Raw genomic sequence first — 22,470 nt, forward strand, 5'->3', positions numbered from 1 at the left:
CTCGCACCAGATGACCAGGAGTGGCTGGGTCGGAAATAATACAACCATGCCAATCATCTCATGCCTACCAATCTCAAATACGTAATTAATTTTGCCGAGCAGGCCTGCCATTATTTCTCCTAGTGCGTTTGCTTTCCACTGTCCAAAATGTGGGTTCAGATCTGTTTCCCTAATCCATCTACACTTACAGACATTTTTTGGTACAAAGTACGGGAAACTATTTTAGGAGGCTTAAACCATCGGAACGCACCATGTAATATCACAAGAAGGCACAACGTGCGGCCGATTCAGGATTAGTAAGTTCAGCAGCTGAGTGATGTCTGTCTGCTGTGCTGTCTTTTGAAGATTCTGGCCTTCCTGGCTTCCGTCATGGCCACAGGGTCATTGTCTGCTCCACACGTCACATGTAGACACGCCAGTATCCTGAGAGAAGACCTGTTTATTCTGGGGCGTCTTTATTTCAGTGAGGGAGGTCTTTCCTAGAAGACCCCTGTAGACTTGACTTCCTTGGAAGAGGGCTGGGGTGGGTGGGTGGGGAGTTGATGTCCAGCTAAGCATTTCTGCATTTCTGCTCCCTGACTCACTTCAGTGGGCACTTCTCAGGGTCTTGTTGACTCCTCTGCTCCTTTCTATCTAAACAGTCTCCCTAGGTGATCACATGCAGGTCCCTGGCTTTGGATTGGACTGGATATCCAGTCACGTGCATGAGTGTTCCGCCACTGCCTCCTTTTCCCCAGTGTCAGTAAACAGCACTGCCTTCTAATCACACTCAAGCCAGGAATCTAGGTGTCGTGTTAGATTGGCTTCTCTTCCTCCCTACATGCGTTTTACTATCAATTTTGGACACTCACCCCCGTCCCTCCCCCCTCCCTATGGTGCCCTGGTTCAAGCTGTCATCGTATCTCGCTTGGAGGACAGCAGTAGCCTCCAGCTGGGCACCCCGGTTTGATCTTGCCCCTTTAATCTATCTGTTCTCTGCCAGGCTTACAAAGGATCTTTTAAAATGCAAATCAAATTATGTCGCTTTTCACTCAGAACCCTCCAGTGTCTACATCATACCTAAAGTATAAACATGGATCTGCGTTGGATCTGTGTGGTCTGAACCCTGCCTGTCCGACTTCACTTCTGCCGTTCCCCTCCCATCCTTCTCCCCATGGCTACAGTGGCCTCCTTCCTCTTCCTCAGATGTGCTAAGCTTGGCTTGACCTCAGGGCCTTTGCTTGGCTGACCTCATCTCTGGGTGCTTTCTCTGACCTTCACTTGGCTGCCCTGTTGGCATCAGACATGGGCCTCACCTTTACCCAGCAGACCTTCTCCAACCACCCAGTCTGAATCAGCCGTCTGATGATTTTCTCGGGACATTTTCCCCTGCCTTAAATTCTCTTCATCACACCCTCAGTTCTCTCTTGTCCGCATGCTGGTTTATTGCTCTTTTTCTTCCCTCTTTCTCAAAGAGGTAAGCTCTGTAAGATCTGGGGTGGCCTTTCTGGGTCACCACTGTTCAGCACCTGGGACAGCGTCTGGCACACACTGGGTCACCTGACCAATAAATTAGAGATTGAACAGATGGGTTTTACGTTGGAAAAGTAGAACAGACAAACTCCCATCCAGCATCATCTAACTGTTTTTGAAAGAGAAACCCAGACTGCTAGCATGTCATTGTGTCGTGTGTGATTTGGAAAGCACACGCTAGAAATTGGCTGGCTACCCTGAATGAAAAGGCAACTTACTGTAAGGGTCCCAGAATCAACAGATGGCTAGAGAATCAGGCTGAGAGCACAGACTGGACCCTAGGAGCCCTGGAAGCTCACAGTCTGCACCGTGGCAGGGGTCACGATACAAGAACCATCAGTCAGCACGTCACTGCTCCTGCGTTGCCTACAAGCTCGAAAGTCTCCATGTTACAGGGTCACCCATTCAGGATTCCTGGCCATGAGAAGTGGCTTCCGGTGGACCAGGCCTGGCTGATGCCTGCCCTGCTGTGCCGGGGCGGAAGGGAGGAGAATCTGGCTCCCTGGGCTTCCACTGGAGGGATTCTCTGCTGCCCCAGGCTGCACACAGCTGGGGGTTTCTCCAGCAACAAGACCAGGATTTTAATGGGGGCATCGGATGTCGAGCAGCTAAAACATGACAGGCGTTGAAAATATTTGTGAACTCATTTTGAAATTCCTCTCTGAGCCTCTTGGAGCCCTACCACAAATAGTATGAACATATACCCAACCTCCTTCATCTTCTTGGCTCCTCATGACCCCAGCTTGTCCTCAAGCCCAGATCTTCACCAGTGATGGATGATCCTGCACCACTGTTTTCAGAAGATGCTCTCAGATGCTCTGTGGCTTTCTGTCACCCTCAGGAAGCTGTAGGTCCTTCCAGGCCCAAGGGACCTATGGGATCTGGACCTGCTCCTCTCGGGCTGTGCTCCAGCTGCTCTGGTCTCCCTGTGCTCCTCTGTGGGCCAGACATGACCCCAGCAAGTCGTGTGCACTGTGTTCTCCTTAGTTTCTTCTGTTCTTGGCTCCAGTGTCACCTCCTCAGAGCCCCTCTGTGGCCATCCTGTCTACACTGTGTACACCCCACCCCCCCGGCACACTCTACTCTCTAACCATGCTTATGGGGGGCTTCCCCATGGGAGTATAAGCTCCTGGGGGCAGGGCTGTGTTTGGTTCACAGCTGTATCCACCTGTCCAGAACAGGAAACTGCAATAAATACTTGTTGAATGAATGAACAAATGTAGCATGTTGGAAATTAGTTCCAAAAGAGGAGTTCCCAAATGGTCCTGGATAACAAGTATACATACAACATTTGAGGTGACTGTTCTGAAGTGGTGAATGCTCATTTGGTTCCTCTGTAAACTCTGTTTCTTTATTGAAAGTGAATCGTCTCCCTCTGCGCGTTTCACAGCAGTGGCTCAGCAGATCCCACCGAATCAGAATCTCCTTGTTGCCAGAGTCAGAGCAGAGGCCTTACGAGAGCAGCTGGCGTTTCCGGAGCGCTCCCACCGTGTGAAGGGGGCGGGGGTCGGCGTCCGAGGTGCTTCCTGTCCTTCTCAGCACAGTAACGAGCGTTGTCGCCCTTTCTGCTTGCTCCTCTGAGGCACCTTCATGCAGATTCATGGAGCGCCCCCGGGGGCCCTTTTCTGGTAGGCAGTGAAGTGACTCAGGAGGTGTTTTTTTGTAGAAGCAAAACATACGCCAAGTTTACTGCCCCCGGGAAGGGTAAAAGTTGACTGTGGAAGCTTTCAGCTCGCGTTCAGACTTGTCCCCGTGTTCGGTAGTACCGTGGGACGCCTGCAGGAGTGCCGCCTGAGTGTGTGCCCTGCTGACACCGTGATCCCTTCCTCGTGACCCCGCAGCCCAGGAGAGCCCCCGGGGACGCAGGCACGGAGTGGCTGGGGCGCTTCCACTCCGTGGCCGGCTCTTTGTCTCCCTGTGCCGTGCCCGTCAGAAATGACGTAGCACTTTGATCGCTATTACCTGCCCTATTACCTACGCGTCGCGGGACATTTTTGAAATACAGCAAGGTAAAATAAATTAAGAAATGATCATTATCTATCAGCGGACCCCAGAGACAGCTTTCTGGGTGCATGTGATATATGTACATGACTACTTATATTACGTCCCTGCTTACGTATACCACGGACATGCCTTTTATTTTATAAAATAAACTCAAGCCATGAATTTATCTCGTAAGTGCTCTTTACTTCCTTACCACATGGTAGATAAGATTCAGGCAGAGGTATGTTTGAATCCTGTTTCTACAGCCTAACTTTGTGGCTTCGGGCAAGTTACTAAAACTCTGTGAGTCTCGGAGCAGGGCGCGACCAGGAGTTGGGGCTCCAGGCTGGACGCTGTTGGGATGGACAGTACCGCAGCTTTGAGTCGAGTCCCAGACCCATGTGATTTTGAATGCATTAGGGCTGCTGTCAGAGCAGAACAGTTTTAATCCCACTGGGGACATCCTTATTTTTAATTCCACTGTTTAATTTCTCCGTTCCCCCCAGACCGTATCCAGACAGGGCGCTTTAGTGATCCTGAACTCAGATCCCTCTTGGAACTAAGTGGGTTGTGTGATCAAATGAAGTAAGCCTGGTGTAAGAAAAGCAACTGACAGAAATACAACACACGGCTTCGTTTTTTTTTTTTTTTAACCTAACTCTAAGCTAATAACTGGGATTTAATATTCAGAATTAATAAAAGATGAAATTCTCTACTAGAGAGAATTAGACTCTCTAGAGAGAGTACTAGACTCCTTTTTGCATTTGGAGCTTGAAAGATCTGACGCCATTTCTTCCCCACGACACCCCAGTGGTGCATCTTGTCTCTCAGGTTGCGGGACACGATGCTACACTGAACCTTGCTTCCCTAATGAGCAGTAGTGTTAAGTTTTGCTTTATTTCATCATAGAAAATAGCTATTTGTAAACAGAAGTACTTCTAAACTGGACCAGAATGTCGGCGTGAAAAGACTTCCCACGTGGAACAGCTGTTCCTGAGACACTCGGAGGAAATCTGCGATTCCACGTCAGTCATGTTGAGTTCTTCGTGTCGTATCGCACGGCAGTTCAGTAACTTGCATTTGTACAGCTCTTTGCTCACAGTATCAGTATTCACTGAGCATTTTTATAAAGTTTGAAATCACAAGTTTCATATGCCGGGGATGGTAGGGGGTCAGTTACCTCTAATTCCTTAAATGTAAAAATAGTAGTTGTGACTGTCAGCCTTTGATTTCGGCAGACTGACTGCTGCATATGAAAGCGGGCCCGATCATTTCTTACCAAACAGGTTTCCTAAAGATAAAGTTTTGGTAAGAATGAGCAAATTAAATCACATACTTGTGTAAGTGTTCAAGAATGCGCCTTTTGACGTAGTGTGGGGGAAACAATTTCTACCCATAAAAGAATGAAGTTGGACCCTCACCGTACACCACGTACAACAGTTACCTCGAAATGGGTCAAATACCTTAGTGTAAGAGTTGAAACTACAAAACCCTCAGAAGAAAACAGGAAAAACTTATGGCATTGGATTTGGCGATTTCTTGGCTACAACACCAAATGCAAAGGCAGCAAAAGAAAAAAATAGATAAATTGGATTTCATCAAAATTAAAAACTTGCGTGCATCCAAGGCTACTATCAACAGAGTGAAAAGGCAGCCCAAGGACTGGGAGAAAATGTCTGTAACTCGCACAACTCAGCAACAGAACAACCCGAGTGAGAAATGGGCAAAGGACTTAAGTGGACTTTTCTCCAGGAAGATACATGAAAGGTTGCTCAACATCACTAGTTGTTAGGGCAGCACAAATCAAAACCTGCAGTGAGATAACCGTTTCACACCTGTTAGGATCGCCATCATCAACCCCCCCCCCCCCAAGAAAAAGCAGAAAATGACAAGTGTTGGCGAGAATGTGGAGAAATTGGAGCACTTGTGCCCTGCTGGCGGGAATGTAGAATGGTGCCGCTGCTGTGAACAACAGCATGGCTGTTCCTCAGAAAATTAAACAAGGGTTTATTACATGTTCCAGCAATCCAGCTTCTGGATATTTACTCAAAAGAGTTGAAATTGAAAGCAGGGCCTTGAGGAGAAATTTCTACACACATAGTCATAACAGCATTATTCATCATAGCCAAAAGGTGGAAGCAACCCAAGTGTCCATCAACAGGCGAATGAATAAACAAAACATAGCGTATTCATACAATGCAGTATTATGCAGCCTTACAAAGGAATGAAATTCTGACGCATGCTACGATAGAGATGGACCTTGAAGACTTTATGCTAAGTGAAGAAGGCCAGCCACAAAAGGACAAACACTGTGTGACTGTGCTTAGCACGAGGTCCCTAGAGTGGGTAGTTCATGATGTCAACCCAAAAAGCCAAGTCTTGGATTCAGTGTTAGTTGATGAGCCAAGTTGTGCATCTTCCCTTGGATGCTGTGATGGGCCGTTTTCAACAGAACAGAAGTGCCTCTTCTTCAGCCCCTTGCCTCTCAGCCTCACGTCATGTCCTTCGGCAGGCAGACGGGTTACGTATCCATTTCACCGAGCAAAGCTTAGCGTTTTGTGCCATCTGGCTCTGTTTTTGTCGTGTTAGTTTCACGACTGTTCCCTTTGTTAAATTTTTACAAAATCTTCATTCCTGGAGAATCATACTGTAAACAGAATAACATGATGAATGGGCTTAAGCTATGTGGACTTGCAAAATATTGAGTTTCAGCTGCATAAAAGCACTAAGAATGACCGTTGAGGGTCACATTGTTAGTTTTGACCAATCTCCCCTAAACTGTTCACAGGACCCAGCAAAGGATCATTTGCTAATGTGCTCATCACGACTACTCTTACCCGCAGGTTCTTTCGTCTCATGAAAATTCTCATCAGTTCCTCGAGCAAATACAGCTCCTGGTTTGTACCATTTACATCCCTGTTCTAATCAGCTGCCTTTGGAAACACCATAAATAATTTCTCTTTCATGCAGCTTATCCTGTAAGCTCTCAGCCCCGATCTTCACCACACTGAACATCATTGTTTGCAGTTTGATTTAAATTTGTCAGCACTTCATTTTTTTTTTTAGATACACATTTTTTTGTCATGTTACATAAAATACCTATAAACTTATCATCTCTAACTACTCGGGCAGTGTAAACACTTAATATAGAACTGCACTTTACAGAAGTGGTCCTTATTTATGGTTAATGGCAATCCCTGTTCAAAAATGTCAGTCCTTTTGAGGTATGTTTGTTTGTCTCTTTGTTTAATCACCTATATTTTAAAACACGGGCATGCTTCTCAACATGGTTTTTGAATCACAGCATCGTAAGCTATGCTCTTCCAATGCTGGCATCTTTCTTTGTCAAACATGTAGGAATATACTTAATTACTGAAGGGAAATACGCTTTCTTGAAACTTGTCTCCCCTACTTTTGACTGAGATGTGAAAAAGAAAAGATTTTGCCTTCCTTTGAAAGTTGCTTAAAGGAAATCAAAACTTCTCAATCTCTAAAGTGTTGGAGTCATAGAGAATGGAGGAGGTTGTGGCCAACTAGAGTCCATTGCATCTAAAAGGAACAGCTGCGGGTGGAAATTGGTTTTTATAAGAAATCGGCTACCCTCTTTTTAAATGTTGATAACTAATGTAGAAAAAAAAAGTTTAAACTTCATCCAGCAATCCCACTCCTGGACATGTATCCAGAGGGAACCTTAATTCAAAAAGATACATGCACCCCAGTGTTCATAGCAGCACTATTTACAATAGCCAAAATATGGAAACAACCTAAACGTCCATCGACAGATGACTGGATAAAGAAGCTGTGGTATATTTATGCAATGGAATACTACTTAGCCATAAAAATAATAAAATAATGCCATTTGCAGCAACATGGATGGACCTGGAGGCTGTCATTCTAAGTGAAGTAAGCCAGAAAGAGAAAGAAAAATACCATATGGTATCCCTTATATGTGGACTCTAAAAAAAAAAAAAAGGCAAATGAACTTATTTATAAAACAGAAACAGACTCACAGACACAGGAAACAAACTTATGGTTACCAGTGGGGAAGTGGGTGGGAAGGGATAAATTGGGAGTTCGAGATTTGCAGATACTGACTGGTATATATAAAACAGATAAACAAGTTTATACTGTACAGTACAGGGAACTGTATTCAATATCTTGTAGTAGCTCATGGTGAAAAGAATCTGAAAATGAATATATGTATATTCATGTGTGACTGGAGCATTGTGCTGTGCACCAGAAATTGACACAACATTGTAAACTGACTATACTTCAGTAAAAAAATAAGATAAAAAACTTTATGGGTCACAGAAACACTGTGAGCTCAGTCAGGTTACAGGCCATCAGTTTGCTTTTTCTTTTTCTCCTCTGAGCCTTAGCAGTCGGCCTTTCCTCGGCCTCCTGGGCCGCCCAGCCGCCACTTTAAGATTTAAAGATAAGACTTGAGATCTGCAGCTGTTTTCATATTCTTATTGGCAGGAATTGAAGCTGCCAATAAGAGTATTCCCTGCTTTGGTCCAGCTTTCCATTGAACGAGGTCCCAGGCACGTCACTCAAAGATGCTGACAGATGGCCCTAATGGATCAGGGCGTCAGTGGACGATTAGTACTTGCAGTGAAGAATAAAACCCCCAGACAAAGCCTATTTTCATGAGTAATTATCTGGTGTTTTTTTTTTTTTCTCCTAATTTTCATTAAAGTAAAATTAGTTCACAGTTCATTTACCATAAATGAGTCTTTAAAAAGCACACGAGTTAGATTTCTCAGAATTTGCTGTTTTATCTAAACAGAGAGAGAAATACTAGGCTTGGTGGACCTGTCATTCCTCTGGTGAGGGGGCCAAGGGAGAGAAAAGCTTGCCCCCCTGGTGCTGGGGCATCTTTTGGTTCCTGACATGATAATGACGGTGGATGGGATTCAGGAAGACACTGTTACTGTGTTGCAAGGAATGGCCGGCGTCAGAATCACTTAGTAATGATCCGATTCTTAACGTGCTTTTTGGGTGTTAGTAATTTTATAAGCCAAGAAATTAGATTCGGTTTTGAAGTCGTTTCCCAGTTACTTTGACGTACAAGCTTCCGGCCCTGGTTTATTTTTTTAAAAGAAGAAAGGAAACATTGAAATGTTCACAGTAATGGGTATCAGATCGCTGCCTCCGTTTTCTCTCCATCCGCCCTGCAGGGGGGACGCAGAGACTGCCACGTGCCATTGGGATGTCCTTGGCCAAAGAGCTCATCTTCTCTGCCCGTGTGCTCGATGGCCAGGAAGCCAAAGCAGTGGGCTTGATCAGCCACGTTCTGGAACAGAACCAGGAGGGGGACGCTGCCTACAGAAAGGCCTTGGACCTGGCAAGGGAGTTTTTACCTCAGGTATTTTAATTACATTTCCTTGTTTTCTTTTCTATCTCTGTCTTTTTAAATAACTTTAGAGCAAGTTGACAAGACCAACAATCATCTCGCACCCCTGGGTTTGCTTTCCAAGTAGAGAGGTTCATGGTGGCTGTGAAACTAGAGACCGCAGACTGGGTTAGTATCAGGAGCCTTCGGAATTAAAATTGAGATTTGAAGGGACTCTGAGGCCCCTGCGGTAGCCGGACGCTGACAGTGTAGTTGACGCACGTTACCACGCGACAGAGCCTCCGAGCAGCGCGCGTTGGTCCCCAGCGAGGCCCGTCTGACCTGAGCTGTGCGCGTGAAGAGAAGCAGTGATGGGCCGTCACGCCGCGCCCCCCCCCCCCCCCGAGCTGAAACGCACTGAAACACAGGTACGTTAGGAGCCCACAGTCGGCTAAGCCCAGCGAGCTTCCGCGGAGACCCCTTAGCGTGGCCCGCCCCGCCCGAACGCACCAGTTGTCTGTCTTCCCGCGGCTGGCTTTGCGGGGACGCCGGCGTCGCTTTAGCTCCGTGTGCGCCACGCGCTCCCCCGCGATTACGCCTCCGCCCCTGGGACGCACCGCGCCTGCGCGCAGGTCCGAGTCCACGTGAGTGACAGCAGCCGCCGCGCGCCGAGGGTCCCGTTTCGGTGCTTTCTTGGGTCTCACTCTTTCAGGAGTGTTTTTCAAATCTTTCCTTCTGAAATCCTGGATTAAGCGAGTTTCGCTGTATAAACAATTAGTGGCTTGTGTTTACTCCTGATGGAGTATAACGTTCCATAACCCCCTAAGCATTTCTGGGGTCAAAATTACATCCTCTGTAATTCAAACAGGTTTTGTACCGTGTTTTGGGGCCGTGGGTCCTTCTGGGAGTCTCATGAAATCTCTCTCTAGAAAAATGCATACACCCTCCCACCTCCCACGTTTGTTCGGAGGTTTGCGTCCAGTTTTAGAAGGCGGTCTGGGAGTTCTTTGTTGTCAGAGGCCAGGTCTGCTGTGACATACCTGCCCCCTGAGAGCTGCCGGACGGGGCCTCGCATTTGTTGGCTTCTAAAACCACGCTGCCTGGCGCTGATGCGAGGTGTCAGCCCTTCTCAGCCCGTGCTTGAGCTGTAAGCTCTGCTAAGGTGGGACCCATAAATAGTGTATGCCTCATTAGGAGGTAGTACGGAGCCTTATACTCTGACTTGGTGGAGAGAGGGCAAATAAAAAGACGTCTGCTATTTTTTTAAGTTTTATTTTATTGAGTTGTAGTCAGTTTACAATGGTGTGTCAATTTCCAGTGTAGAGCGCAATTCGACTTTCACTATTTTAAGGGGAAAAAAAAGCTCTCACTGTAACTGTGGTATTAATATTTCTTCAAAATATTAAGGAAACATCTACCTAAAGAGAGATTAAAGATGCAAATGTCAGTAGAAGTAACAGTTCAACTCTGTAAGGTTTAATGACTTCCTTTGGCTTAAGAATGTACGAGCAGTGCACGTTTCAGCTGACATAAAGGGGTGTATTTAAGACACGTTGTGGCATAATTCTGGTTCCGAGACTCACAGCCTCCCCTGGGCCTTGGATGTGAGCGTTCCGGATCCCCACCCAAGTGGCTCATTAGCCCCTTGGCATCTCTGTGGTTCACATTCCTTACCTCACCCCTGGGAACTGGCCCTTTCTCCTGTGACAGCTGTGCCATTAATGCCACCACCACCCACAGCTCAACCCGCCTACGAGCCCCCCCACCTCCAACCTGACATCTAGCCGCGCCACGTGGTGAGCCAGGCTGCGCTCGTCGCCCCTGTCCTCTGAGGGCCGTGCCTCTGAGGACGTTCACTGCTAAAATTAACTTTTCCCCAGGTGAAGGGAAATGTCAGATGACTTCGGAAAATGTGTAACTGCGAAACTCTATGCAAAAATTACAAAACAGCATTTGAAGTGGAATAATCTTTGTTTTTACAGGGTTTGTTTCTGAATGATTACTCTTCCAAATAATTAGAAAGCTTCTGTAAAAATGTTTCTAGGTGATTCTGGCATCATATGTTACTTCCATTTTCCTCTCTGAGAAAAAAGGTTTGTACATGTAGAAGAGGCACTGGTTTTACATTTTGAAAGGGAAGTTAACCAAATAAACATTATGTTTAATAGCATCTTCATCATTCTGCTTTTCCAAATTTCTAAACCTTGCTACGTGTGGTCTGTGCACTAGCAGTTTAGGGGGGGCATGTTAGATGTACGGACTCCCCAGGCCCCTCCCTGACCCCCGAATCTTCATCTCCATTTTAACGAGGGGCCTGGGGCTGTGTGTGCACATGGCAAGCACCCTGTCTGGGTCAGCTGGTGATAAAAGTGAATGGATAAGATTTCCATTGAGAGGAGCACTCTGTTTACAAACCTGAATTGATGGTCTTAAAAACAAACCAACAAACAAATGGCAGTGTAGACCATACATACAAACATACAAATCACATTTGGAAGAATTCTAATTAAGATCGTTGCCTAAGCCTCAGGAGATTGCCGCCTCTGAGAAAGGTTTTTCAGCACGTGATTTAGGAAGAGGATTTGGGTAGGCTAAGACTGATAACCAAAACCCCCGAACAGGGACGAAAGGCGTTTTTTTCCTGCCGCTGTGCATTTATCCATTCACTTCCTGGAGTCCTTTGCTGTGTTTCTTATTTACAGCCTCTTGCATTTTAATTCAAAAGACACTTTAAAATATGCCATTGAATTCTGATTCATCACCCGTAAACAACTTTTAGGAATTTAAAATGTGATCAAATAACCGGATTCCATCTGGAGGATGGCGGTTTTCTAAGACAGAAGTAATGTGTCCCTCCTCACAGAGGACTTCCAGTTTTTCCCTCTGTGACCCTCACACGTCCTGAAGGACCTATTTGGACCTTGAGCGTTTGTGTGCTGTGGGAGGACACGTCTTAATAAGGTGTTGTCATCGTGGTTGGTTACTGATGCCCAGGGAAGAAAGATCAGATCCAGTGCCCGAAACGGATGCTGCCTGAGCCCCTCGTTAGTCAGTAGGTCAGCCCCTTCGCCGGCTTCTGTCGTACACTGATGGGTGTGGTGCCAAGCTCTTTATCTCCTCTTTCCTGCTTAACTTGTAAGGAGATTTGCTGAACAGGGAAAAGCCCTCTGCTGGACACACACCATCTGCGTGCAGTTTTCTGTGTCACAGCGTGCTGTGGGCTCCGGGTCACCTGCTGCTGCAACAGAATGTGACCACTGCTGTTTCCTTAAGACCTTGCAAATCTCCGAAAATAAAACTTCCATCCACTGTCTTACAACCACTGTTGCTTCTATGCCATGGATCCAGCAAAGGGAATTCCTGAATTTTACTGAGATGTACAACATGATTTGCATAAATAATAATTAAAACCTGTTTGCATTTTAGGGCCCTGTTGCAATGAGAGTGGCAAAGTTAGCAATTAATCAAGGGATGGAGGTGAGTGCCTTAGGCTTGGGGTTTTTGTTGGAATAGGTGGTGGAGATTTAACTGGCGTGAACCATTATTTTGTTAATAGTCTGAGGTAGAGCTGTTTCACTGCAGCTGCTACTGAGAGTGTCTGAGGCTCCTTCTCGCTGCATCACTGATTTCGTTCCGCGTATAGCTGTTTTGCTTCAGGATCATAGTCCTGGAATTCATTTATCTCACTGATGCCCGCTGATTTTGCCATTGAGTTCATGGAGCGGTTTACTGGCTAGTAGTTCACAGAAAACCAAAGGAAAGGGGCATTCTGTGTATTCTCAGCACCAGTATCAAGTACTGTCCCAAGGAGAGCTTCCTGACTCAAAGCTCCTCCTAAAGATGGAGACCATCTTTAAGTTCTCCGCGTGCTTTCTGCAGCAGGACACACAGAAGCCCTGTAGGGGCCCCGGGTTACCCCCGAGAGGTGGCTCCGAAGGGGCAGAGGCCCCAGGCCAGGGGGAGGAGGAGGCAGGGCAAGGGGGTGATGGGGGTACCCATTTATACTGGGCTTTTGTTTTTTTCTAACTACTTTTATTTATTTGGGGGAAGGGGGCAGTAATTAGGTTTATTTGCTCAATGGAGGCACCAGGGATTGAACCCTGTGCACGCTAAGCAGGCACTCTGCCACCGAGCTCCACCCTCCCCTTTACACTGGGCTTTTTATTATCATAAGAAGTTCTGAATATTCTGAGCATTTTGAAGGAAGATACTTCTTCCTTGCAGACCCAGAGGCCACGGTATCTTCATGGCCTCCGCAGCGTTAAAGGAGGTTGAATTGATTAGCAATAAATACATGTTCTTAATTTACAAAGTATTTGATTGGTTTTTTTTAAAAAATTCTTACATAGCAGTAACAATATTAATAGCAAAGACCCGCTATGACCCCACTATGTGCAGACCATATATATATAAATTGTACTTTATGAAGACTTGACCTGGAAGAACTCATTCGACCCTCGCAGTAACCCCAGCTGGTACCTACTGTAATCAGCCCCTTCTTCAGAGCCGCCGCCCTGAGGCTGCAGCTGTGTAGGCGGGCTTCGCAGCTCCCGTGTGCTGGGGTCAGAATTTGAACCCAGGCGGCCTGGCTGCAGAGTTTCTCATGCTGGCCATACTTCCGATTACACTGAAAGAGTGTCCTTTTGGAACAAGGTTATTCAGCTTGGATTTATGTGTATATTGAGGACACAATGTTCTTAAGAGTGCTTCTTGCTGAAACGACGTACCTTTTTATCCTCAGGTCGACCTGGTCACGGGATTAGCCATCGAAGAAGCGTGCTACGCTCAGGTATGTCACACAGTCATGTTCAGTGAGGACAGCCCTTCCTCCGTGTAAGTCAGCTGCATTGTGGATCACTGAGCGAGGTGGCACTCGTGCCTATCCTGGAACCGTACAGATGAGTTAAAACTACTTGTTTCTGCTATTTGACTGTTGCCAGCTCTTACACTGATTCTGTTGCCCATGCTGATGACTCCTGCCTCTGTAGTTCAGAAAACTCTTAGAATAATTAAGTTAGTACCATTCATGCTGTAGCTGTCTCTCTGACTCATGTTGTATTTTGTGGGTGTGGCCTTGAACCCTCACCCCAGCGTGGAGAGGTGAGAAAAAGGCAGCAGTGAGCACGCGCCTGCTGGGAAACATTGGTGTTGGAGACACATTGGCTTTTCCCAATGTTCTGAGCCTCTCCTCCTACCCTGAAAGTTCACTCATTCAACTATGTACACAGTTTTCTTTTTTGTACACAAATGAATAAGGCTTTCTGTAGAGGAACAAATCTTCCTTCCTCCCTTCCTTTCTTCCATCCTTTTTTTAAATGGAGGATATAACTTTGTTTAACGACATCTAAAGTAGCAGAAGAATTTTGTTCTACCTTTCCTGAGAATTGGAAATGGTGTCAGCTCCCACTTAGGCATGGCAGCATCATAAATTAGGAGCAGTAGCCAGAGTGTGCTCTGCGCCTGGTCTGTATGTATAAATTACCACCTGTCATTGATGAGCACATGCCATGGATGAACTAAATTACCAGCCTCTTACACATGGACAACCTCAGAGTTTGAAGAAAAATTTTAAAAGCATATCTGGCCACACCTTATCAAGTGTAAGGGAACAGAAATCATGCAAAGTGTTCTGTCAGACCACAGTGGAATTAAACTAGAAGTCAGTAACAGTGAGATAGATGGAAAATCCCACCTACTGATGGTGAGAAGTAACCTTTTTAATAAGGCTAAACGATACACTTCTAAATAACATGTGTGTCAAAGAGGGAGCCTCAGGAGGAATTAAAATACATTTTGAATTAAATCAAAGTGAAAATACAACTTATCAAAATTTGTGAGAATGCATCAAAAACAGTGCTTCGAGAGAAATTTATAGCATTGAATGCGTGTGTCAGAAAAGAAAGATCTGAAATCAGTACTCACTTCCTACCTTAATGAAAGTGGGGAAAAGAAGAGCAAATTAAGTTCAAAGTCAGCAGAAGACTATCAGTAGTACTTCAGAGCAGAAGACAATGAAATTGAAAATAGACAATAGATAAAAAACAAAACCAAAAATTGGTTCTTCATAAAGATCTATAAAATTGACCGTTTCCAGTCAGGCTAATCAAGGAAAAAAGACTGCAGATAAAAATTATATCAGAAATACAGGAAAGATCATTACTGCTGATCCCATGGACATTGAAACGATAATAAAGGAATGCTGTGAACAACTATATGCTCACAAATTTCATAGCCTAGAGGAAATGGATCAATTCCTTGAAAGACACAATATAGCAAAATTCACCAAAGGAGAAATAGCTCATCTGAATAGTCCTATGTTTGTCGAAGAAATTGCAGCAATGACTAACAGACTTCCAAAATAGGAAGCACCTGGCCCAGGTGGTTTCATTGGTGAATTCTACCAGACGTTTAAGGAAGAAATTATACCAATTCTCTGTAGTCTTTTCCAGACATTGGAAGCAGAAGGAGCACTTCCTAACTTATTCCATGAGGACAGTATTATCCTGATAACAAAACTAAAGACATTACAAGAAAGGAAAACTATAGAACATTACCTCTCATGAATGTAGATATAGAAATCCTCAACAAAATATTAGCAAACCCCCCCAAAAAAGTATAAATATATGTACATATTAGTAAGCTAAATCCAGCAGTGTATAAAAAGAATTATATGTCACAACCAAGTGAGATTTTTTTTCCCGATATGCAAGTCTGGTCCAACACTCAAAAATTTATTTAATTCATCGCATCAGCAAGCTAAACAGGAAAAATCATATGATTGTATTAACAAGCAGAAAAAGCATTTAACAGAATTCAATACTTATTCATGATAAAAACTCTCAGCAAACTATGACTAGATGGGAATTTCCCCAACTTTTTAAGAACTTCTACAGAAAACCTACAGGTGTTCTACTTAATGAGTAGGAACATTGCAAGGATGTTCCCCCTCATCACTCCTTTTCAGCATCTACTAGAAGTCCTAGCTAATGCGATAAGACAAGAAAAAGGAATAAAAGATACAAGAATTGGGAAGGAAGACGTAAACTGTTTGTAAGTGATGTACTTACCCATGTAGAACATCCCAAAGAATCAACAGCAACAACAAAAACCCACTGTAACTAACAAGCAGGCAGAGCAAGATTGCATGACACAAGGTTAATATACGAAAGTCAGTTGCTTCCCTGTATACCAGCAGTGAAGAATGTGGGATTTGAAATAAAAACACAACATAATTTATATTAGGTCACACAAAAAAAAATGCTTAGATATAAATCTAACAAAATATGTACAAGATCTATAGGGGGGAAAACTGCGAAACTCTGATAAAAAAACAAATAATTTAATAAAGAAATAACTTTACAAAGAAATAATTTAAATAAATAGAGAGAAAGCCCATATTCATGGATAATGAGATTCAATATTATTAAGATGTCACTTCTTCCCAACTTGATCATAGATTCAATGCAATCCCAATAAAAATTCTAGCAAGTTACTTTGTTAATATTTGCAAACCAATCCTAAAGTGTATACGGAAAGTCCAAAGACCCAGATTAGCCAGCACAATATTGAAGAAGAACAAAATTGGGGAAGTGACACTACCTGGCTCCAAGACTTACTGTAAAGCTGCCGTAATCAAGGAAGCGTGGGTACTGGCAAAAGAAAAAACAAACTGATCAGTGGAAGAGAATAGGGAGCCCAGAAGTAGATTCATACAAAAATAGTCAACTGGTCTTTGACAAAGGAGTAAAGGCAATTCAGTGGAGGAAAGATAGTCTTGAAAATGAAGACTGTCTTCATTTGCAGCAGCCGGACAGTCAATTGCAAAAAAAAAAAAAAAAGGAATGAATCTTCACAAAAATTAACTCAAAATCACTATTTAGCCCAGGGAGCCATATTCAATGTCTTGTAGTAATTTATGGTGAAAAAGAATATGAAAACAAATATATGTATTTTCCTGTATGACTGAGGTGTTGTGCTGTACACCAGAAATTGACATATTATAAGCTGATTATACTTCAGTAATATATATATATATAAATAAATTTTTAATGTGTTTTAATTAACTCAAAATGGGTCATAGACCTAAATGTGAAATGAAAAACTATAAAACTTCTTGAAGATAACATAGAAATTCTGAGAGACCTTGAGCTTGGCAATGGCTTTTTATAAAAAACACCAAAAGTATAATTCATGAAAGAAAAAAATCTGTTGTTGGACTTTATTAAAATTAACAACTTCTGTTCTGCAAAAGACACTGTGAAGAGAATAAAAAGACAAGCCACGGACTGGGAGAAAAATCTTAGTAAAACAGACCTGGTGAAGGACGTATCTAAGACACACAGAGAACTTTTAAAACTCAACAATGAGAAAAGAACCCGTTAAAAAGTGGGGATAAGGTCTGAACAGATACCTCACCAAAACAGATGTACAGATGGCAAATAACTATAGGAAAAAACGATCCACGTCATATGTCGTTAAGATCTACAAAGAAAAATGAGATGCCACAATTTGGCCATTTCTTCACAAAGCTGCGTCTCACCACATGATCTAGTGATCTTGCTGTTATGTATTTACCCAAATTAGTTGAAAAGTTATGTCCACACAAAAGCCTGCACACCGGTGTTTACAGCGCTTCATTCATAATTGCCAGACTTGGAAACAACTAGGTGAATGGGCGAACTGTGGTATATCCGTACAGTGGGGCGTTACTTATCAGTAGGAGGAGAGAGCTATCCTGCCACGAAAGGACGTGAAGGAACCTTAACTGCATGCTGCTTAGTGAAGGATTTCGTCCTAAGAGGCTGCATACTATGTGATTCCAACTGTTTGTCATTCTGGAGAAGACGACAGGGGCGGGGAGTCAGGGGTGACGCGGTGGAGCATCAGGGACGTTTAGGGCAGTGAAACTACTCTGTTCTCTGTGGTACTGCAGTGGTAGGCGCACGACATTGTGCGTTTGTCAAAATCCATGGGATATACGGCACAGTGGACCCTGATGTAAATTATGGACTTTAATTACTAATACTGCATCAATATTGGTTCATTAATGGTAAGAAATGTGCCACATTAACGTGGGATGTTAATAACGGGGAGCAGTGGGGGGCCTGGAGGGAGTGCACGGGAACTCTGAACTTCCTGCTCAGTTTTTTTTATGGACCTAAAATTGTCTAAAAAGTAAAATCTTAATTTTATTAAACTATATTTGAAATGGGACAGTAAGTGTTTTGGAGTTAGGATGATAAATACGCTCCCATAACTGACATTGTGCAGCTGACTGCTAGACGTCACCATTTAGGTTGCCTTTTAATTAGGTTCCCTTAGAAGCGCGGTAGCCTTGTTAATCTTTTGCAGTTGTTTTTACTTTTCGGCATAGATGACGCAATGTTTTGTTTCTCTTAGACTATTCCAACAAAAGACAGACTTGAAGGCCTTCTTGCTTTTAAAGAGAAGAGGACCCCTCGCTATAAAGGAGAATAGGAGAAACAGAAATGGTTAAAATGCCAGTGTCATAAAGGTACTTCTGGAAGCATCTCTCAGACCCAGATGTGCCTCGGTACCTGGAATCCCAATGGCCAAAGTGAAGAGCGAGTTACTCGTATACTGAGCTGAGTGTCTGGAGTGACCCCTGTGTGTCCTTTGTCCCACTGTGCATCATCGCGTCCATTCAGGTTTATAGAGCTGGTGACGAACACTGTCAAAACATCGACTCAGAATTAGGTACACATTTCTAAATACCTCCTGCATATGAGGCTTTCTGTTCTTAATTTTTTTAATGTGAATAATTTGTATATATTGCACACTCTAGGAAATAATGATTGTATGTCTCCCGTGCTACTGTATGAAAATAAAATTATTTCTATATACCAAAAATGTGAAGTTATACCAAATAAAGTTTCTAGAGGATCATGCACACATGCAGCCGCACACACACGTCTCATCCTGAAAGAGGAGCCGACAGGCAGAATTCTGAGTGAAAATGACCAAATATAAATAAAATCAGTGGAAAGAAAACTTGGACATTTTTCTCTTACCCCGTTGTTTTTGTACTGAATATATCATCGCCTGTTGGATTTTAGATTCTCTCAGGTGGCCTCTTTACGCGGCCAGTCCTAGAATCCAGTGTGGACGGTGCAGAATTAACCCAGAAAGAGACCGGGGCCACCTGGAGGCCTGCATGCTGTTCACCTCCACGCCCCCCGCGAGCAGGCAGCCCGGAAGGAGACGGCGCAGCCAGGGTGGCCGTCCCAGCGGCGGGGTCCCGGATGAAGAGTGACGCCTCCTCCCCGCTGCCCTGCCCTCAGCCCTTTACGCCTGGTTCCAGTCAGGACGGGCGGTGGGCGCAGCCCCTTTGGCCCCCTTCTGGCAGAAATGTCCTGCCTTCCTACCCCTGGAGGAGCTCGGGGTGTGCGAGTTTATACAGCCCTGCGCGGTGGGCAGACAGGACGGGTGAGGGAAGTAGTGAACTGGAGAATCGAGGGCGGCTCCCGGGGCGGATCTGCGCTGCTGCCTTTGCGTTTGATCAAAGCGGCCTGCCTGCCCGGGCCGCGTCCAGCAGCTGGCGATGCCCCACTGAGCCTGGACCGCGCCTGTTCCTCGCCGGCCCCGAGCACGGCAGCTGGGCGTCACCGCCCCGAAGTCAAGCTTGGCGCGAGCGTGACCTGTTCGTGCCTCCCCCCGGCTCAGCACCACGGCTCCCTTGCTCTTGGAAGCAGACTTGGAATGTTTAAAATCACTGAAACTTAATTTTTTTTTTAACTTTGGGAAATTAGACTCAGTCTCAATTCGAAATACCTTGAGAGAGGCAAACGTGGCCTTGGCCTCAGGGGTCCGACGTCCTCACCACACATGTCCTTGTGCTCAGGGGCCCCTTTGCTGCTCACTCTGCCGATTTATGATGTTGGCTCAGCCGATGGGCATCCTTTGAAAGGAGCTTGTGAATTCTAAGATTCACCTTCAGCTCTGAGGTGGTGTGTACACTTGGCTGATAAACCCACGCCCTTCATTTCATGCAGGATGATTTGCAGATAAAGTGCTGGTCCCTGTTTTCATGGCCCCTGAAAGGTTTCAGGATCACTTTGCTCCGTCCATGTCGCGTTCCAGTGCCACCTGCATTTTAACTGAGTAGGAAAGAATTACATTAACGGGGAGAAATATTGAGGGTGCCGAGTGACTTGACTCCCCTAACTTGGATTTGTAGTCTGTTGCTGAGGGAATGCATTTCCTACAAGTTCTGATTAAGTCACTGGAGAGTATCTGAAAGCAGACGTCCTGTGGTAGCATCAACACGTCTGCCCGGCTGCCTGTCTAGACGTGTGCCTTCCCCTTGGTTTCTCTCCAGCAGAGCATCTTGCTGAGACGGAGGGGGCCCCGACACCACCCTGGGCCCAGGGGCAGCAGCTGGGTGCTGGGGGCGCCCCGCGCTTCCCGGAGGGGGCGGCACCTGCGCTGGCCGGTGGACGGGCAGCCCCCTCTGTCTCCCTCCAGGGCTTGGAGTGCTGTCGCGTCCTTCCACTGAAACCACGTCACACTGACGTGGCTGGAGGTGCGGCAGGTGTATCCACACGTTCAGATGAAGTTAAAAGACGACGGAGGGAGGATGATTAACTGGACACACATCATTCCAGGGGAAAAACATTCCGTATCATCTCAGAGCAGGAGACCTACTGGTCTTGAAGGAACGTAGGGCTGGTTAATTTATAACTTACCTCTGAAGGGAACAGCGGTCTCCAAGCTACAGAGAGGCTCCGAGTCAAAAGTTGTAATCGTGGTCAAAATAAGACTCATTTTCTGTGCCTTAAAGGGGCATTTCAAGTTTGTGTTGGGTTCAGTGAAAAACAGACCTGGTTCTCCTGTCTTTTTTTTTTTTTTTTTTTTCCTTCTGGCTGTCAAAAAACTGGCTGGTTGCAAAGTGTTACCTTTCTGCTAGCACTTAGCGCAGAGCTTTGCACATAGGCTGGCGTCGTGGGGTGTCATTTTGTGGGTGCCGTTTTAACAGAAAATGCTGATTTCTTTCTGATGGACTCGTGGCTGGCTGGCCATTCACCCTTTTCCTCATTTGACCTTAACTCCCTCTTCTGGTTAGGGGCCGCCCTACATGTGCTCTGATTTGGGGTCCAAAACTCCTGGCAGGCAGACGGACTTTTTCACTATTCAATTGTGTCATTATTGTTTGTCTCCCCACATAGTTAAATATTAACTAAAATGCGTGCCAGGATTTGCTGGGCTTTTTCAAAAGACAATAGAAATGATTTTCTTACATTTAAAAAGAATGTGTACATGTGTCACAAAAGAAAACAAAAAACTCCAGCATTTTAAAGTTCGTTGGCTGTTCTACATTTTGAAATCATGTCGCTCACCATGACAGCAGACCCCGAACTGTAATTCTCTGCTGGTCCCAAATAAACCCATTTTTGCTATTGAATTAATTAATTAAAAAAAGAAAAAAAAGTTCGTTGGCAGTATTCTGGTAAAATGAGCATCACTGTCCTGCAGAGATGAAACAGGCTGTAAGTACCTTCTTTTTGTGAACCTCTTGAAACCCAGCCGCCCCTCAGAGGGAGAGCCGCTAATACTCAGACATCGTGGTGCGTGTTGTTCAGACCAGTCCTCGGGGCAGAGAACTGGGCCCCACTGGGGGGCATGAAGGACCCCAGGGATGCGTGAAGACACGCCCCTCTCGGGGGTTCAGGGCCAGCCCTCGTGACCCTGGGCCACGCAGCACAAGCACCAAGGAGGCAGGTTGGCAGATGCCCTTCCTCCTGAGCTGACAGTTCCCTGGGACCAGCAAAGCGACCTCAGAGCCACCCGCCTGTCTGTTCCCATTTTAAAGTATAGAAAACACAGGATGGTGTGTTTTCATTCCAGGCGACTCTTTTGACAGAATCACTGAAGATGCGGATGTGAATGAGATGGGAGGTGAGGGCTGGGGATCCTCATGGTAAAACGGCGACCATTTGTGAGGCCCTAAGTCCGTCCTGTGAGCATCCGGAAAGGGGGGTCACCACTGTTCCCGGGGCCCAGAGCAGGAGGCTGGAGCCGAGCGGGATTCCAGGTGGGTGGAGGGGTCAGGAACTGGACCTGGGGCCGTTGACCTGTCATTGCTGTCGAGCCTGAAAACAGCTGAACAACGCAACCCAAGGCGCTGTGTGAGCCAGCCTTTGCCCGGACCGGTTCCGGTGTCCCCATCACTTGGATTCCGAGACTAAACGTGCAGAATGAGCGGTCTGATGGGGGGACAGCCGAGGCGACAGCGCCAGCTGTTCCTGCTCGGCACCGCCTCTGAACTGAGCGCTGTTTACCTGCGTGTTCCCATCCAGTACTCCACAGCCTCAGGAAGTGGGTTTGTCGTTTCGGAGTTTAAGAAACTGAGGCAAGAGCTGGATTTGCGGCAGGCGAGCTGAATTCAGAGCCCCAGCGTTCACTGCGCCCAGAGTTTACAGCGCCGATCTCGGCAGCTGCGAGCAGTGAGTTTGAGGACCCCACCCAGAAGGAAACACAGGAGGGTCAAAAGCACCCCGTTGCTGCTTTGGGGGAGGCGCGATGAGTGCCTTGCTCTATTCGGCACCAGGCAGGCTCACGTAGAGTCGTAATCATTTCTCAACGTTGCAGTTCCCGGTGGTTATAAATCCACTCTGTGCTTT

General features: G+C 45.6%; 1 protein-coding gene across 8 annotated transcripts in view; it reads left to right on the top strand.

Moving 5' to 3' along the window:
* AUH (AU RNA binding methylglutaconyl-CoA hydratase) overlaps positions 1-18,847 on the top strand; it is a 144,788-nt gene extending 125,941 nt beyond the window's left edge. For 6 of the 8 annotated variants that reach the window (XM_074355662.1, XM_074355664.1, XM_074355660.1 and 3 more), the window contains 4 exons: positions 8,676-8,863; positions 12,257-12,307; positions 13,572-13,619; positions 18,230-18,847. In XM_074355662.1, the coding sequence (XP_074211763.1) occupies positions 8,676-8,863; positions 12,257-12,307; positions 13,572-13,619; positions 18,230-18,307 (365 nt within the window). In that variant the 3' untranslated portion in view covers positions 18,308-18,847. Of the gene's footprint in view, positions 1-8,675; positions 8,864-12,256; positions 12,308-13,571; positions 13,620-18,229 lie in introns of those variants that run through there. The other 2 variants (XM_074355661.1, XM_074355669.1) reach the window with 2 other exon arrangements.
* The last annotated feature ends 3,623 nt before the right edge of the window (positions 18,848-22,470 follow it).

The sequence above is a fragment of the Camelus bactrianus genome, chromosome 31 (assembly GCF_048773025.1).
Source record: "Camelus bactrianus isolate YW-2024 breed Bactrian camel chromosome 31, ASM4877302v1, whole genome shotgun sequence".
Lineage (NCBI taxonomy): Eukaryota > Metazoa > Chordata > Mammalia > Artiodactyla > Camelidae > Camelus > Camelus bactrianus.